Genomic DNA, 20235 nt, shown 5'->3' on the forward strand with positions numbered 1-20235 from the left:
AGGGTGGACAATACTTGCGCTTGGAGAAGCTGCCTTTAAAGACCGACAGTTTTCTTGAGCTCTTCAGCGCTGCTTCTCACGGGATTCCACCTACCTGTTCCCTGAACAAGCTGAAGACTCTCCTCATTAATTCCAGGTCTGTAGTGTGCTACTATCCTTCCTTCATCTTCTCAGGATCTTGTTCTTCACAATCTCATGGTCACTACAGCTAAGGCTGCTATTGAACATTATTTCCCTAATCAGTTCTTCCTTGTTTGTGAACAACTGATTCAGCTGTGTGTCACTTCTGGTTGGCTCAGGGAATACTCATCTCAGTGAGTTACTTGTCATGCTCTAGAGACCACTTTGAACTGCTCGTGACTTCACCTTGACCCTTGTTATTACCAACCCTGGAATCACATGGCTGTGATGCACCTTTCTCTCTCCAGCACACCTTATCAGCCAGGAAGACAGATACACTAAAAATTACTCATGCCATTGAAGGCCTGGGTTACAATGATTTTCAATAATTTATCCAATACTACATGCACTGCATCTGACAACTTGAAAATTACTAAATCAGTTTAGTACACAGTAGATTTTTTTCTCCCAGGGATCAACAAACCAATCATTGTTCTGGGAATCCTGTAATTCTTCCATCATAACCACTCCAAAGGCCTCAGTTTGCAAGAGCTTTACTTCCCATGTTAACAGGTCTGAATGAAACTCTTTAGAAAGGGTTTCCCATCAGCACAACAATCAGAAGTGTCACCGAAAACACTGCATTGGAAGATGATAATTAGAGAGTTACGACATTGAACATACTATAAGATCAAACATTTTGATAAGTATAAAAGAGCTCAGGGTTGTAAGTGCTCATTAGCCATGTAAATAAAAAGAATTCACTAACTAGGTATGTATATGAGCAGTCAAACACTTTGACACCATGTTTGTGGTTTATTTCTTCAGGAATTTAAAAAGCTCTTGCCAATTTTCACTAGTGAACAAGATAAAGTACCATTTAAATAAAAGATATAATATTCTGTACCATGCATTCAATTATTTCCTCTTCCATTTAATCATAAACAGTGAAAATAATTTTTTAGTATATTATATACAATAATAAGGCTTCTCACAGAGTAGAGCCCTCTGGAGGCTAGGACACAATCTATTTGTAATTGCAGTTAAAGTTTTAAAGTGTTCTTCCAAAATAACAATTATCAAACCTACTGCAACCAACTTATAGGCAAGTAAATTAGACATTGAGAAAAAAATGTGAATTATGATACTTTTAAGCATTTATTACTTCACACATATATTTTATCTTAAAATACGGTATCTTTTAGTTTTTAATGACTAGATTTTAGGATTACTATTTGAAGTCAGATTCCTGCTTTTCAACATCAATTTTTAAAAAGCTGTGAGTCTTAAGTGAAGGAATTTAAATGAATGCAAGTCCCCACTGATAGATTTGAATATATAACTTGTTATTTAAAGAAAATAACTTGTAGTGCAAACGTCTGGAGAAGTTAATTCTGAAATAACATCCAGGAATCCGGTCCACTTCATACCTTTATTCTGGTGTAATTGCCAGATTTTTCCGTTTTCCATTGTGCCTCCTGCTTCCTCAGTTTCTCCAGGTCATTTAGCAGGTCAGCACAGCATGTTTTTAATCCCTCATTTTCCTCCTCCAGGTTTTTTATAACCAGCCTGTTTTGCTCTTCCTTCTTCTGTGCACACTCCTCAGTGTCCTGTAGAACAGTACCACAAGGGCCGATAAACAAAAAAGTGAGAACGAATCAGCAAATATAAACCGTGCAGTTTTACCCTCACAGCAGCTTCTTCTATATTTGATGGCCAAGGTCACCTGTGTACTTTTATTGGCCTCTTTCATGCAGGTGGAAGGGTCATATTTTTTAGCTGGATGACAGCTTTGATGAGTACACATTTGCAAAGAGCCCATTAATTGATCAAGCTGCCTTTGATGCTGTCCCCAGCTATTTTTGAGACCCACACAGACATATCCTCCCAGACCTCTGCTTTATCAATTAATAATGCCAGTCCCATCAGAATCTAATTACAAGAAGCCACATCTTCACACTCCTACTTTCTTTGCTCCATTTCCATCATTAACTATTTATCTGAAAGTTATAAAGCTTGGATTCTTGGCTTTAAAGCATCTTCCTCAGAGTTGGTGTGTGAGAAAATGGTAAGGTACAGCAAGGCCTAAGGCAATTTTTTCTCCAAGCTTGTCACTTTCTGTGCCACAAAAGCTGACATTGCTTAAAGAACTACTTCAAAGCTACAGTCTTATGAAACTACATACAAGTCAATATACCTTAAGTTCTTGGCTTTTATCTTCAAATTTCTGGTTCAAGTTACTGAATTCATTCTTCAAACGGGCGTTTTCCTCATCCACAGCAATTTTTCTCTGTATTAAGTTGTTTATCTCCTGCTGCTGTCCTCTGAGTCTCTATTTAAAAAAAAAAAAAAAATCCAGTAACAGACAAAAAGCAACTATAAAAGAACATGCATATACTGGATTTCAGACCTGTACACTTTAGACCTGTTAAATGAGACAATTTGAGTTTTGCAGCATTATTTTCATTTCATTAATACTTTAATCATAGCCAAAACTAAAGGACTATACAACTCAGCAATGTAAACAAGGCACTGAATATCTTGCTGCTATTAAACAAGAACCCATAAATGCAGAACTGAATGCAAGTTATTTAGTCAAGCTTAGACAAAAAACAGTCATTGCAGAAGTTATATTTGTGCTTATGGGTTAACAATACATTATAATACTGTTTCATTTGAACTTCCAGCATACCAAAAATCAAGCCAAAAAGTAGAGTTCAAAATTCTCCACAATTTTACACAACGATATGATATAGTTGTCAAAAAGGAACTGAGTCTAACTGCATTTGCAGCTCAGGGAAAAGAATACAACTCTCTTCAACACAGACAACAGCTCAGTGCACCCACAGATAGTAAAATCTCATTTTCATCAAAAAACCAACTTTCTGTGCTAGATACCTGCATTCTATTCCTAAGACATTCATATTAAAACACCCTCATTCTTAAACACATATTAGAACTCCGCATTTTTCTTCAGGAGTCTATTTTAATTCCACGTGTTTTGTCTCTTCCCTTCCTAAATCAAAATAGTATTCATCTAAAACATTTTCCCAGCTGTAATACTGTAATTGCAGTAAAAAACTGGTGAAACTTTTATCTCAGGACGTAAATGGAATTGCTCTGCCTTTAATAAACAAGCTAAATGAAATGTATTCAGAAACATAAGAAACTATGAATAAAAGGATATACTTTTAGATTATTCTGCAACAGTGCTGATGACATACGTAAGGGTTTTCAACCTCCAAATGGTTAAATCTGGTTCACATGTATGTCAGACATGAGAAACAATAAAAATGTGCTGAGAAAAAGCATATAAAATAATACATTTGAAGTAATATTCAACAACCATTGATTTTACACTTAACATGTAACAATTAAGGCAAAAAAGTAACTCACAAGAAGAAACACAGGTATTACTTTGTACTGCATACAAAGTAAGCTGGGCATGGGTAAGTGGAATTTGCTCCACATGTTGAACAGTGTCAGCGTGTTGGCATCCAGAGTACCCACATTGCACAAAGAAACTTCACAAAATGGTAACCATAGAAGGACGGGGCAATTCTGAGAGTGAGCAGTAGTTTGAGTATCAGCTTCTCCTCAAGAGACACATGTTCTTCTACCCACTCTACACAAACAATTACTGATCACAGAGTAAATCTGTCTTTTCTGCTGCACAATGTTGTAACATTTGACAGCTAGCTCACTAGCTGATAAACTATGTTTTTCAGTATACCAGAGTAAAACCACATAAAAGCATTTATTTCACATATTTGCTTATAAGACTAAGATTAGCAGAAATAATTTCTTTATGAATTATCATTTAAATGACTAGAAAGCTAGAGAGACAGAAAGGTATGCGAAAAATATATTTGAAGATGAGCAGTGAATTTAATCTATGTATTTAGCAAATGTCTTAATCATTAAAAATATACATAACTATTTCTTTGTATGGATTGTATTCCTCCCTCCCTATTTTTGTTTTTTACTTTAACAGAAGCTTTTGTTCTAACTTTTTCCGAATTACTTTGTCTATCTTCTCTAGACTTCTTCAAATCACCTTCCCACCTTCCTTGTAAATATTTTTATTGTTCTATTGCTTCTCCTACCATCATCTTCAAATCTTTTCTAAACACTGTTCCACCATATTTGGTAAATTTATTTTATCCCTTTGACCACTATACACACTGTTACAAATATGGTATATTTTTTGCAAAATAAAATAAACAATCCCACACTACACAGGAAAAATATATCCAAGCAAGAACAATTCCCACAACCAGTTCACTGTATGAGGAAGGTAATGTAATCCATCTAACTTGTGTAGCTAATATTCAAAACAAAAAATCATGAAGAGATAATGTTTAATAAATAGTGTAGGGAGGCATGAAAGATATTTTTTCCCCCACATTACAACTTGCACTGCATCAAGGGGAAAAAAAAAAAATTAAATCTTTGCTGTATCTCATACTTAGTAACAACCACAGTAGAATTCAAAGAATATATAAAATCATGTACTTTCTAACAGTGGTCTTAGAAAACATAGAAAAGAAAGGGAATGTGACTTGAAAAGAATGGGAAAATGACAAAAATTGAGAGAAATGAAAGAAAATACAGAAATCTCATATACTTGTACCTTGGATTTTTGCCTCAGATGTCATTAATTCCAATCAAGCAGACAAAAAAAAAAATCCCAACAAAACTACCTTGTATTTAAAAGTGTTTTATTGGTGATTTAATCTTGAGTATATATAGAGTACTTTTTATGTTTTAAAATACTAACTCTCCAACAGGGACTCACTCTACAGCATTGGCATTTGAATAGACTCCAGTCAAAAATTGCCTAAGATTACAGATTTATAATCATTCTTTCACCTCTTCCAAAGAAAAACTAAATGTGAATTTCAAATTCAGAAATTTATTTGAAATTCTTCTCAGGCATATAACCCAGTGCATAAACCTCAGCCTAGTTTGTTATTAGCCATCATTAACAAAGGGATAATGAAATTATTATCCTCCTTTTAACTAAGGAGACCCCTTCTTCGTATTTTGAATTGAGCAGGCTCAATTTTCACTATTCAAAAAGCAAAATATTTTCTCTTCAGGTATACTACTACAGTTACAGGAACAAATTGTTGTTGGCAGAGATTATTTATTTGCACCTTTAAAAAGGTATGAATCCACATTACCACGGAAAACATTCGTTATTTTGTTTGCCTCCCTCTCACTCCCCAGGTCTTCATAGAATCTGAGTAAGCACCTCCTTCAAGTCCTCCTTCCAGCTTATTACTACTTGCTTAAGATTTATCAAGACAAAGAGTGTATTTGAAGGACACCCTTAGAAATTCTACTTGTCTGAAACATCCTATTGGCTCTAAAAAATTTAAAAATTCACAGATACACTCTCACACAAAATCTCATAAGTGCAGCTCCAGCTCCTTAGGGCATCTAATTTTTGAGTACACAAGCTACATCATGTAACTACTTACACAAGGTGCAGCATATTTGTGAAGTGAAATCAAAGATCTTTCTGTCCTATTTGGAATGAGATGTCGGATGCTTTTCAGCAATTTGGGGGATGAATGGAGACATGAAGGGACAAAAATTCAATTAGCTATTTCAAATGTTTGTTCCATATTGCTGAGATGAAATTTTAAACTCAAGTTAGTTAGTTACTTGGCATACTTTGCCGGATAATCAGACAGATTATCCTGAATCAGACTTACTTACTAAATGCATATCCCCACAACTGACTCACTTAAGACTTTAAATGAATTCAAAGGCAAATACACCACTCAATCACTAAGCAGCAAACTCACCTGAGTAGTCTACAAAGTTGTCTACTGCAGCAGTGGTGAAATGTTATTTAGGTAATGTTTTATCTGCATGAAAAAAACCCTCTTATGTTTTGATGCATTTTTCTCGGGTACCACTCTGTATGCTCTGATCTTTTCCTCTAAATGAATTGAAGTTTTACTCTCACATCTGCTCATTTCACATGCTTATAAAGAAGGGGAAAAAAAAAAAACAAACCAGTATTACTTGGGAGCCGTCACTGGGTAGAAATAAGGGTCATAAAGAAGAATTTTTGAGATACAGACAAGTAAATTATCATCTGCTTTTGTCTGTGCAGCTGTTTTTGCACTTTGTTTCCATAATCTATGAATTATCCAGTATAACAGGAGGAAGAGAGTATTTTTTACAGATTTTTTACAGCAGAGAATACAAGCAGTGAACACCCTGCTCTGGTAGGCAAGTGAAACAGCAGGGGGCAAAAAAAAAACCAAACCAAAACCCAACCCACACACACACCCCTCACCAACACGTGGGGCAACCTCTGACTTGAGGTTATTTTGACAGGCTTCACCAGATTAAAAACACTCATCGAGAATTCACCTATTCCCACAGTATCTGTGGGAATTCTGTGGGAATTCTGTCCAGATAACCATGAAAGACAGGCTAACACTACACCAGAACAATCTCAACTTACATTTTGCATTGACTACAGTCGTACTTGTTTGAATACCACAGGACAAAAGCAACATTCAGCGGACTTTTGACAGCTTGGTACTACAAGAATTATAAAAAACTCTCACAGAACTCAAATAACTAGAGTACAATTCCAAAGCTTTTCACATAGACAAGCTTCCAAATACAAGAAAGAAGTCACTTCTTTCACCTCTAGAAAGGCATTTGCTCTCAAGAAAACAAAAGGAATCTGATTTTACCCATTTTTTTAGCTGGGAAAAATCAAAGAGTATCCCTCATATACTGCTTGAGTCCAGAATGCTCTAGGCAACAGCACGTACAAAGAAACACTGTGACCTAGCGAAGCAGGTCTTTTGATGTTTAGAAGGACTGTCATTCCAGAATTCATTTTTATCATTTACATGGCACCTCTTTAGCTACAACACAATTTCTTTTCTTCCCTAATACCGTCAAATTGTTCCCTGGCAAAACCTACTTTTTAAAATACCTTCATATCAATCAGCAGAGAAAGCAAAATCATGCACTTAGGTCAAACTGAGAAAATGAGCTATGAAAACTACAGATCAAAACTGAAAGGGAAAAATATTACTTTATCTTAACTTTGAACGCCTCAGCATTTTCATAGCAGTAGGATAATTATCTGTCAATATTTCATGTGAATAGATATGCAAAAAGATTTTTAATTAAAGTTCATTTTTATTCACTTTGAATTATATAATATGCTACCGTATGCAGATGGTGAAAGCAGCAACAAAGACATAATTCTTTAATGCTAGGAGTCTGTTTCCAAAAAGAATGTGAATTAGGATGCAACTACCAGGAGTTATGGACTGTTTGAAGCTGCAGACATCATCACTGAACTTCCAGTCTTTAGTGAAAGATATTTTAATCCACTACATTGAAAGCACATAGAAACAACAGCTGTACATCCTATTACTCCATTAATTGTTCTCCAAATTTTTATGGGTTTGGGGTGGAGGGGAAAGATATGAAACACTCCTAGTTCTGCAGTTTGAAATTTGATCAGACTGGACTACTGAATCAGTACTGCATACCTGCTCTATACAGGTTCACAAAATGCAGATAAGAGGGTTTTACTTCACTCCAAGAAGTTAGCCTGAGTACCCACTGATAGTTTATGAAAATATCCCTAAAAATGCTTTCAGCAGAAATGCAAACCTGGCACATATACCCTCCATTGCTACTGCTAACAATACAGAATTGCAACAATGCACCTTGTTTCTGTCATTCACTTGCTGAAGCACTTAACGAAAAAACTGAAGTATCTGCACCACAATATTAAAGGTGTCCATCTAAGACTGCAATGAAGGGACACGAATTAGGTTTCCACTACCACAAGGATCACGGTAGCAAATAAACATTATATTCTGCTTTCTTTGTTACATTCTTTACCAGAAGCTTCCACTGTGCAGCAGTACACTTCTAATATACCATCTAAAAAATTAAAAATAAATACAAAGTAACTGGAACTGATGAAACTTCCCGCAAGCAGTGACTTCTAACGAAATCCTGTTATTTTATGCAGAAAGAAAATTAAATTACTTCATTACATCTTGAATATGTGAAAATATTATTCTTTCTTTGAAACTTACCCTCAATATTTCTACTTCAACATTTACATGTTTATTTTCCCCCTTTTATTATCTTTTTCCTCACTAAGTAGTTGAGATTGACTTCCAACTTTACTTTTTTTTTCTAGCAGGAACTGAACCACAGATGCCACTAAAAATGTGCCAGTAACATTTCATAGCTTTCCATGGTCAGCTTCCTCACATTACTCTTTATATTTTTAAAATTCTATTAATACTCATGGTTCTAAGCTTGAACACTTAGAAGCATGTTTAACAAATAACATTCCCAGTCATATTTTCATGTGATCCTCCCAAATAAAGACAAACACAAAAGAAGAAAAATAAAATTAACAGAAGAAATCTTGTCTTTCATCTCATGACTATTCATTAGATTCTTTAATTATTTTCAGATGTAGGATGAACAGAAGTTCTACGTAAATAATTCATGAAAAGTTAACCATATGTTATAGAAGTCATCTGCTGCATTTTTCAGTCTGTATAGCGTCCTTTCATAATCGACGCTAGCTAGCTATGATATAAAACACAAGTAATTTTTAAATCCATACTGTTCTAAAAGTAAAACGCGAACAGCACTAACTGATTCTGCAGAATCCTACCAAAGGATGCCTGTACTCACAGTTAACTACTCAACTTAGAATCTGACTCCTAACAAGCACAGAAAAAATAAAACCAGCAACTGACATACAATGGATCAAAATTTAACTCACGCAATAGTATTATGAATGCATACCCCATCACTAATTCCTATTTTTCACACCAGCATCTACATTATAACAATGTTAAATACATTTAAAATAAAAGCAAAGAGAGGAGAATTGAAGTGTGGGAGATCACTCCATTTTTATACCATCACAAGTTTTTTCTTCCTTATCCCATCCCATATTTTGCAGAACTCCCTGAGATAAAACAATTTTGAGAATTGTTTCTGAGAAAAACAATTATGAAGCTACAAGGAGGTACCTGCAAACCCATTCCCAAAGTGAATAAGAATTTTTGAACACCTATTTCTAATAGTTACAGATGTGAAATAAAACATAGTAATTTAAACTTGTATACAGGGAAAACCAATCGTAAAACATTGTCCATTCAGACATGCTTACCTACCATTTATGTGCTGGAGAAGAAAAAAGGGGTTTTTTTTTGCAGGAGGAATAAAAGGAAATGAAGATTCTTTAAAGCTCTTTTTAAAAAGGACCGAATAAAATGGTTCTATGGAAAAGTAGGTGAGAAAATATGAGCAGCTGTCTCCATCTTCATGTAGAGAATACGTACTTACTCCTCTACCAGTAGTCCTGTTCCTGAATTCTCACCTGACCCATAGATTAAGGAGGGGTTGAACTGTATAACCCATTACAAACACCAGGTTTGCTATTGCCCTCTTTGGACTTGTCTGATGTGATTGATTTGGTGTCTTCAGCAAAGTTTGCTATCTTAATTGAATAACCTCACAAAATTTCTTAATATTTGAACACGTAGTGGAAATAAACTAACTTTATGTAGTGTATCAGTCAGTCTTGCAACTCTAGCACGTCACTTTCACTAGCAGCAAAGGAACCATCACCTCCAGCCAACAACTGCTAAGTAGGTCACAACATCAACAGCACTTTTTATGATCTGTGCCATTTCATTCCACTGAGGCTGCTCCTTACAAATACACTGCATAACAATCCTTATTCTCATCTACTAAAAACAAAACTCTACTATTCTCTTCACTTTTTGACATCCTACAATTCTCTGTATCCCTTCTGCTGGTTGCTTCTGCTGCATAGTGCAAGCATTGCCAGCAGCTGCGTTACTGCACTGACAAAGGAGCAAAATACCGTCTCTGGTACACACACAATAGGTTTGCCACCTCAAAAAAGAAATACTGAAGCTCCTTGCCCTATAAAGGGGAAATGTTTAAGAGACAGTTTTTCACACCTCTGATTTGGAAATGAGACAGCATGGACAAAAAATAAAAGCTGTAGCTTCATAAGAAACCTAGCAACTCTCCCAGTATAGTACGTGTTACAGTAACACATCTGCTAGATTTAGAGATAAACTGTCCATTTACCTATAATGAGGATATGACAGCTCTCAGGATAACTACAGTGAACACTGACAACATAATCTGACAATCTTGCCACAGTTTTAACATCACCTTAACCATCAGCTGCTCTAAATAAATCCTCTTTCTTCTTTTGTCTACTGATTCTCTATACCAGGACAGACTGGATTTTCTGTTGGGCCTATAACAGCATTGCATAGCTGGTCTCTGGGTCTGGAATCGTGCATGACTATGTAAGATCTGCAGGAGACGACATGTTCTAGTATCTACTCCTGACACAGCAGTATTTCATTACACTCACATACATCAATGCTGCCAGATCAGATGTAGCAAATAAAGAACAGCTGTTGCTCTGATCAACTTTTGTGACAAGCTCCTTCCTACGTGTGGTCAGCAGATTCGTAAGGGCAGAACATAATCTCAAAGGGCACTGCATCCTTCCTTCCGCTACCTAGTCCTTAAGGTACATACATTTTCTTGAGGTTAAAGACATCAAGTTTCAATGATACATGAAGATTCCTCATCAACAATGTCCTTAAAGGGGGAATAAAATCCAACTTCACTCTCTTAAAACTATATTGACTTTGTAATTAAAAAAAAATGGTGTCACTACAGCAACCAGATAATATACTAAACAGAGTTAAGAAATTCATTTGTTCTACAGTAAAACCAGTTTCCAAAAGTAAAATTCCAACAGCAAAATTCCAACAGCTTTAGAAACAATTTGTATGGTGAGAAAAAAAATCTACTCTATTGTAACTCTAATTGGCTCCATGACAACTATTCTTATCTGAATAACTATTCTTAATTGAATAATCTAGATCCCAGCTCCCCAGAGGATGAATGAGATCATAACCATGACCTCCCTCTTCGTGTCCAGGCTTGCATACTGAGCTCTGCTAACATAAGAATTGAGCATTTCAAACCAGTGAATGGGCAGAGGACAAGAAGTATCAGATTACTTACTGTACTTTTCCCTGTATAATCCAAGTGCAGCTATCATTTCAGGCTAATTTTTGTAGAAACACCACTGAGAACATGAAGGCTAAATAATGAAGATCCAGAAGCTTTAGCCAATCTCAGGTGTGACTACACAGGCAAATTAATGAAAAAGTGAAGCACGGATTTACAGCACACCTGTACAAACACTCAACATAGCCACTCTTTTGCAGATTAAGTAGGAAAACTCCTTCCTCAAAACGAAGCAAGCTACCTCACAGAAACACTTTTTCAGCTTGTGAAGAAAGCATTCCTACTGGGAATTCACACAAAAGTACTAATGAGCTGTAAAGGTACACTGTAATTTACAGCTTATTAATTTCTTCAGACAAACAAGCCCAGAGGTATTAGCCATAGTCCTAGTCATACCACCTATGTCAGGTAGCCTTCTAGCAATAAACCAGAGTCAGCAACTTTCAACTATTTGAACAATAAATTTACTTTCCTTCCCACCTTCTCTCACTCAGTCCAGCTCCTTAACAAAATTTCTTTTCCTTAATTTTATTACCAAACTAACTAGAAGATGTCAAGCAGAAAGGCACAAATGCATATAATAATTCACTGCTGCAATTCAAAGGGGCTCCATAAAACAAACAGGTTTCACCACTGAAGGCTGATCCCTTTTCCAAGGTACAACTTGAGTAGAATGATCTTTTTAAGGAAAAAAATTGTCGGTATCCACAGATATTCTTCACTTGCAGTATCTATGAATCTCATCGACTGAAGAAACTTTTTTTGCAGAGTTTATAAACTTCGCATTATCTCATCAATACTGACACATTCATTCAAACTCCCTATTACCAACTCCCTATTACTGAAATTATCCTCAAGTTCCTCATTACACAAGAATAATCAGGGTTACATGCTACTGGAAATAAAGTGTTTAGATGGCAATAATGTGTGTATACATTTGTCTTAATTTAAACAGCACTTTATTACAAAGAAAAATACAGTCAGGTGAAGGTAAAAAAGTTAAGAAAAAATTATTAGCGTTAATTAATGCTTGAAGGTAGCATTATGCTTCTTTCAATTGGACCCATTAAAGAGGCTTTAATATAGATTTGCTCAGCATGCTGAAGATTTTCAAGTGCGGCTAATGAGGCAAGCTAGTACTATTTTAACCCCTCTGGAGTATAATCAGTTGGTAAGGTTTTGAAATGTTACAAGGTCTAGGACAAAAAGATTAGTTTTAGTTCCTCCAAATCAAAATTGAAACCTAATTAATTAACAATGTTACAGAAGACAGAAAAGGTTTACTGCTACTTTTACACATCCTTTGTTTCATCTTCTAAGGAAAACAGGTGAAGATCTACTGCACGAATGGCAAAAGACTGAGTTCCGTGTTCCTACATTATCTTCTAAACTAGTTGTTTAAACTCAAAAGTGTTAATGCACTCTTCCATAATCCTTTTTATTTTAAAAGGAAAAAAAAAGTATCAATGTTCTATTTTATATACACACAAATTTTATAACTTAAATACCCCAGGTGGGAAATGTTTATAAAAAAAACCAGGAAAAATGAAAAAAGATATTTGCAGCAGCCAAACTCCAGAATAATAACAATAATAATTAAAATTCTAGAACAGTGAGTTATCAATGTAAAAGCAGCAGCTAGAAATTCTTTTCCTTGAAACACAGAGAAATTCTCTGTGTATATATATATATGGCAAGTATACATAACTACTCAGAAACGAGTTTTGAGTCACTGTGTAAAACAAACAAAAAATGACAGTAATAAGATAGGTATAGCAATCTAGTCACCACCATCCTCAAAGGAGTTAGATTTTTACCAGACAGCATTTGGAATAAATATGTATATACCAGATAAGGCACAAACGTAATGTCCTGGTTTGACTTAGAACAGAACTAATTCTGTTCAGAGATTTTACTTTCAAGCTCAGTCTCTTCCAAGTGACTGACTGCGCTGTCTGAAGTTAACAGCACATTTTTGCAGACAGTGTCTGCTTCTAGAAGTGACAGCGCTTGATGTTCACAGTCACTGCCAGGGACTGGTGTGCAGAAAGGCTCTTGCTTAGACTTTCTTCTGTGCAGACCAAGGTCACTGCTCAATCCTGTGTACCACGGTGGGGAGCAGTAAGTTACAGCTGCACCTGTGGGGAGGAGCGGACAGGACAGGTGATGCTACACTGACCCAACAAGGTGTTCCATCCCATAGATGTCATATTCGGTGTAAAGCTGAGGGATGACAAGGGTCTCACTCTCTCTCTTGCTCTCTTCTGTAATGGCCAGTGTCTGAAGAGGACTCTCTTTGATCTGCCTTTGACCCCAATCCATGCATCCCTGAATCCAGTTCTGGAATCCAGGTCCTGAATCTGTTTCCTGTCTGCTGCTGAGTCCAGCCTGGGCCTTCCCCAGTGACTGCCCTACAGCATCAGTGGTGATGGTGATGTGTTTGCCATCAGATGGTTGGGGTCTGCAGTGATATTGTAGACATCTGTATATATACTTTTTTTTTTTATTAAAGCAGTTTTTAGTTTTCTTTTCCAATCCCTAAGTTTCTCTTCCTTACTTCCCCTTTTGGAGGGAGGGAGAGCATAACAGAGCAAATTGTCTAAAGGCCAGCCCAGCCCTAATCTGTAACATGTGACTATCAAGACCAAAAGTTACCAATCAACTAATTACAAAGCCAAGAATTAAAAACCAAGAAGGAAACAAGGGGGAAAAATAATGGAAAACTCCAATATATTTTGTTCTCAATTTATGTGCAATAACAGATGAAAAAAATTCTAAGTAGCTCTCAGTATTAAGTAACTACATGCATCTCACCCAGGGTATGAAGAATATGCTTTCCTGCTTACAGTAACTTTAAAAAGGCTCTTAAGCATGTCAGGACAACATCTATGCAGAATACATGAGAAGAAAAATTATCTCATGTTCTCCTTCTAGAGTTTTGTTGTTCCTGGCAGCAACATCAGCTTATTTGTATGTCAAATTATCAGATACATCATTTATTTGCCTTTTTACCCTGTCTCAGCATGGATTCGTACAATCAGCTGTTTTGTGGCAGCTCAGAAATTCCTATGACAAATGATATTGTTGCAACTGATATCTCTGATTCGTGAAGGGGAAGGGAAAATCAATGGAAGAGTTAACTGGATAATCTTAACTTCCTGGGTGTAACAGATTTTGGTACACTGCAATACACAGCCTTGAAGCCTTGTTATCTACACTTTACAGAAAACAACGTTCACTGCCATTAGTGTAAAAAGTCACAGTTACAGAAGCAACCTATCTGCATTTTCATTACAGAAATACTATCTTTTTTTCTTCAACAAAGAAAAAGTCCAGAAAAACAAAATAAATGAGAATGCTCCTTACTACACTGCTCTCTATGCCAGTTTCAGTCTTTGATTACCAAACTACCAAAACCACGCCAAACGCTCAGCAAATTATCCCCTTTTTGTTTCAATCCTGTGGCAACCCAGCCAATGGAAGAGGGGAGAAGGTCAGAACAGCACCACCTTTGTACAGAGCTTTTATATACATATTTCACCGGCATCTTCACAACAGCCCTCCCTGGAGTCAACGGTATTCTAAGGGAAGCTATTTGAAAGGAATGTATTACAACATGTATTAAAGTTGTGACAATGATCAAAAAACAGCTTCTGGGCTCCTCATCCGTTAATTACTTCCATCCTCTTGCCAAGCCCTCCTTTCCCAGCTGCCACTTTTCCTTGGTTCTAGTTACATATTCAGCCTCTCTCCACTTCTAGACGGTAACTGCATCACAGTATCAATTTCAGATTTCTGATCAATTTCAATTGATCTGAAACCACAAAGAGCAATCTCATGGAGATGCACACTACAGGTTCATAAGCTGCCACATAAGGCAGACCTTCTTAAAAGCACGCTACTGCACACAAAACCTACAAAACTTCTTATAGAGGTAATTTCTCTTTCAGCTAAGAAGGATAGAAATGCAGGAATAATCATACACAGCTGGTTTATAAAAACAATGTGCATTCATGCACCAGACACATTACAAATCACACTACAACCATGAGGATAACACTCAAATACTCCAGCCACTGCTGTAATAAAAAATAAAAGTATGAATAACCTCATTTCAGTGTTCCTTCTCATTAGGCAGCAGGCGTATCAGATTAATTTTGAACAAACTAGAAGTAGGTAAGCTCTGGAAACGTCAGTTCACATCAAATGGCCACACAACTTACTTCAATTCTCACAAGACCCCAGTAAAGGCCATCAGAAATGTGAGAAAATCCACTAATGAGCCACATGATGGGGGAGAGCACCCCCTAAGCAAGTTTGCTGATGACACAAAACTTGGAAGTGTGCACCTGGGGAGGAACAACCCCATGCAACCTTTTATGGTTCATGTGTCAAAACACATCGGGCATAGCTCGGCTGTAAAGCAGCTTTGCAGGAAAGAACCTGGGGGTCCTGCTAGACAACAGGTTGAGCATAAGCGAGAAAAGTACCACTGTAACAAAGACAGCATATGGTATCCTAGGCTGCATTAGGCAACATATTGCCAGCAGGTCAAGGGAGGTTATCCTTCTACTCTGCTCCACACTAGTGAGGCCACACCTGCAGTCCTGTGTCCAGTTCTGGGCAGTCACAGTACAAGAGAGATACGGAGCTACTAGAAAGAGTCCACTGAAGGGCAATGAAGATGATTTAGATGTTGGAGTATCTCTCCTGTGAGGAGAGGCTGAGAGACGTGGGACTCTTCGGCCTGGAGAAGAAAGGGCTCGGGAGGAATCAATGTATATAAAAACCTGAATGGAGGCTGCAAAGAACACAGAGCCAGGCTGTTTTCAGTGGTGCCAGAGACAGAACCAAACAAACTGAAACACGGGAGATTTCCTCCGAATATCAGGAATCACCCTTTCACTGCGAGCATGATGAGCACTGGGCACAGATTGCCAAGAGAGGCTGTGTAGTTCAGAAGCTGTCTGGACACTGTCCTGAACAGCTGGCTCTAGGTGACCATGCTTCCGCAGGGCTGTTGAACCAGATGACCTCCAATGTCAACCATTCCGTGATTCTATGAAAAACTATGTATCAGTCAAGCCTTTTATGCCCAGGAACTGCCAGAGTTAGACATCTGGAAGTACACTCTTGACTTCTGTGGTTTTCTATCAGCTTTATTATCTGTGAAGTAATTCTAATTCTTCTTCTCTCCCTTCATTTTGCACTTGGTCTGATTATGACTTTTATTAACGTTTCTAATAATATGGAAAAGCACATTCTCCTTAGTCTTGAGAAAGTGGTCATTTGAGACTTATGGAGAAAAGAAAGGTGCAATGATTATTTTTCTCCTGCATTTGTTTAGTATTTGTTAATGCTGAATTTCATAAGAATCATATTTCAAATACTACGAGGGTTCAAAAGCTTTGATTACCTTTCAAGTACTTTGGTTTTTAGAAAAAGTCCTCATATTTCCTCAATTTCTCCAATGGCTTGCTTGGGTCAATACATGGTTTTCATTAATTTATTTTTTTTACTGACATACAGCGCTTCTGACTTTTGAGTTAAGAGTTCAACAAAGAAGAGTAACATACGACATTTTAGATGCATCAATATTGTTTTATAGTTTATGCTAACAGTTAACTTGATAAATATTGTCATAGGTAGTTACACTAAAACACACAGGCATATTTCTTTTAGGATACTACATGTTTAGTCCTTGTTACAAAAGTAAAGCATTTCTAGAGTATCTGTGAGGATGGCAATTCTTTCCAAACCCCAGGAACATTATAAAACTAAACACAGTCAGTACTCTTCTAGATTAAAATCAAAGTTTAGGTTAGTCCATTAGGTAAAATACAGCACTGAGTTTCAGAAAAAGTTTCATCTAAAATCATCAAAACTTTCTAGGTGACAGGTCAACTATTTGAACATCTATCTGAACACTAAGAGTTTAATTAATACTTTATAGAAGGTTATAATCTCTGAATCACATGCAACTTTCAACTTAATACACAACAGCAAATGACCTTCACATCTTAGGAAATATAAATTTGATGTCAATGATAGAAGTTTTCTTAACTGCTCTATTTCAACATAATACAAACCTGTTCTAGGGTTCCGATTTTGCTGTCTTTAGCTTGCAAAATCTCTAAAACTCTCCTGTCCTTGACTTCAGCTTTTTGCTTTTCTCTGGAAACAAACAAACAAAAAATACACTTTATTAGTCTTAATATGCAGTTAATCATTTGAATTTTTCATGTCCTGATAATGACTGTCATTTTAAAGCACAGAAAATTAAATTATCTGAAGCTGACAGGCCTTGCAGAATTAATCAGGGAGCATATGGCAAGTGACAACAAATTACATCGGTAAACAGCTAACACAACTTTATTCAAAAGAAACAGAAGCAAGTAGTCTTATGATACATTTTTAAGCAGCTGCAATTATCTGTCTCATTCTTTCCCAAATGCAGAAAATGTACATGTTCAGACACTGAGGAAAATGCTTTTCTCCTTTCTAAGCAATGTAGAGCCATTAGGCTGCTTGTCCTTCTGTGCCACTTCTGTGTGTCCATGAAGCTGGGAAGTCCTTCTCTCAGTTACACAGAATTTCTATGCTTGAAACAACACTTTTGAACATCGTTGATAACTATTTTACTATCTTTCACATGGATAGAAACCGGAAATTTTATAAGAAAAAAAAACCCACACACACAGCTCAGAAGCTTGGGTAACTGGGATGAGCAGAACCTCTCTATGTAGTTAATAAGTGCAGGGCTATAATAATCTCTGCAACACTTCCTAGAAAACCAGCTGATAAGTCATTAATACTTTGTCAAACAAAATGCCACATCTCCTTGTTATACTATTTTTTGGCTGAGTTTTAAATGTTGATGCCTCTACTGGCTTCTGTTTTAGGCAGAAAGAAAACAAATGTTGTGATTGCTTAGCACAAGACAAGTTCTTACCACATTATCTCCAACAAAAGCCCTGAGAAACATATATTCCCTAAAAACGGTCAAATAGTAGAGGCAGCCCCAGCACCACAGGTGACAGAGAAGCAGAAACTTATCCAGATTATCACCACTCTCTATAAGCCACCCCCAGAAGCCAAAGAACACTACTGCGCAACTTTTACTCTACCAGAATGGGAAAGTTCCAGAGGCATAAGGGAATGGAACAGTGGTACCCATGAGTCTGTAAATCTCATCAAAAGCGGATGAGAATAGCCAGCTGTGCAAAAATGGTTCATCTGCTGAAGCATTTTATAATAGAGACTGATAAAGAAGGAAGATTCAAAGATAAATATGTTAGAGATATATAGACACTTCTGTTTTACTGTAGTGATTTTGAAGGCTAAGCTACACTGCCTCCACAGGCCATCCAATAATATGTATTTTTAAATAAAGTTCTATGACTGCTAAAATATCTAGTCTGATCTTGAGAAAATAAAGAAATAAATAAAAATTATATGAAATTTAAAGCAAGGTTTTTGGGAACCAAGTTCTCATCGCAGCACAGCTGTAAAGTAGCACTCTCCTACTGCACATGTAGCAGCACAGATGTTGTTGTAGCACTGGAAGAAAACTAAGAAAAACATTGCTGAAAAGATATGTATTTAAATTACAGTTAGCTAGGAGAAACAAAAGTATTTGGGGTCTTTAGCAGTTGTATGGCATTTCAAATACCTACATCTATAAAGAAAATAATTCAAGAGTCATAATAAGCAAAGAGAAACCACGATAACTCAACAAGTATTCCAAAAGACATTTCATGTCTGAAAAGACATTCAACTTCTTAACTGAAACAGAAACTTAACAGAAAAATGTACATCAGATCCTGACCTCAAAGCAACTGATTATGTGCAATCATCAAGTGTCAAGGAATTGAGATGATAGATTGCTGGGAAGACATGTGCAGTGAAATACACAGCACATGGAGTTTTTCATAGTTTCTCTTTGAACATCTACCAAAACTGAACTAAGTAGACTGCAATTATAGAGACCCATCTGAATATGAAGTTATGATGTATTCCAAAGGTTACACTGTGATGCCCTTTGAAAAACAACTAAGGACAAAAAAGAGAGCTGAAGAGAGAAAGCAACAAATGGGTGTTGTAACACATGACAGTTAATGAAACTGCCCCACTCTTCTTATAACATACACTTAGTTTACAGAAATCACATCCTCAGTCAGGTTTTAAAAATCATAAGACTTTGAGAAGCTAATAAAACTTTGTATTAAAAGAGATTAGACAACCTTAAAAATCAGAAGTTCATAAGAAAAAATGTCTGTGAATAGATTATTTGTATGATACTTACCACAGAAGTTTGTGCATGTTCCTGAAACAGACATACTGTTCCTGATAGGTACCATGCATTATTCTACAACTTAAATGAACTAAAACTTGCTCCAGTATAAAAATACCAATGCTTCTTCATACTTAATTATTTTGCTTTGGGGTCCTTTATGGCCATCAACAATTCCCTTTTCAAAATGATAACAGTTGCAGTATACATTCCTCAAATACTTTGGGAAGAAGGTCTCTCTCCCATAAACACATCACACCATAATCTATGTGAGGAAGTGATGGACCTATATTAATCTACATCTCAACTCTAAGTACTATAGCACTCTGAACTTCCTCATGCATAACTGCTTCATCCAAAATTTTAAGAGCTTCAGAATACAAAAAAAGCAAAGCAGTTCTTTACTACAAGGTACTTAGAATAGTAATGTGTGGACACAAAGAATCATACAATAAAATACGCACATAAACAAGCCCCACAAACTACTGAATAGTATTGCCTCTAACCCTAACCCTTAGAAAACCCTAACCACTGGCTGACATGTCCTATCCATTCTTGGCTTCCATGGTGATGTATTTCCCTCACTAACTTAATTCAGCTGGGTTTTTGCTTTGTTTTTTTACTATTTCTACTTTTAACTACTGCTCTAACCACTCATTCTAGATCTACCATCCACAAATACATCACTTTGTGACTCCTCTAAC

At 36.4% G+C, this 20235-nt stretch overlaps 1 protein-coding gene across 1 annotated transcript in view; it reads right to left on the minus strand.

The window, feature by feature from the left end:
* CNTLN (centlein, centrosomal protein) overlaps positions 1 to 20235 on the minus strand; it is a gene marked incomplete at both ends in the record, with an annotated part of 114803 nt that overhangs the window by 85167 nt on the left and 9401 nt on the right. The window contains 3 exons of the mRNA XM_010134950.1: positions 1551 to 1730; positions 2318 to 2452; positions 17328 to 17412. Coding sequence (XP_010133252.1) covers positions 1551 to 1730; positions 2318 to 2452; positions 17328 to 17412 — 400 coding nt within the window. The remainder of the gene's footprint in view (positions 1 to 1550; positions 1731 to 2317; positions 2453 to 17327; positions 17413 to 20235) is intronic.

This window comes from Buceros rhinoceros, unplaced genomic scaffold (genome assembly GCF_000710305.1).
Source record: "Buceros rhinoceros silvestris isolate BGI_N320 unplaced genomic scaffold, ASM71030v1 scaffold4284, whole genome shotgun sequence".
Lineage (NCBI taxonomy): Eukaryota > Metazoa > Chordata > Aves > Bucerotiformes > Bucerotidae > Buceros > Buceros rhinoceros.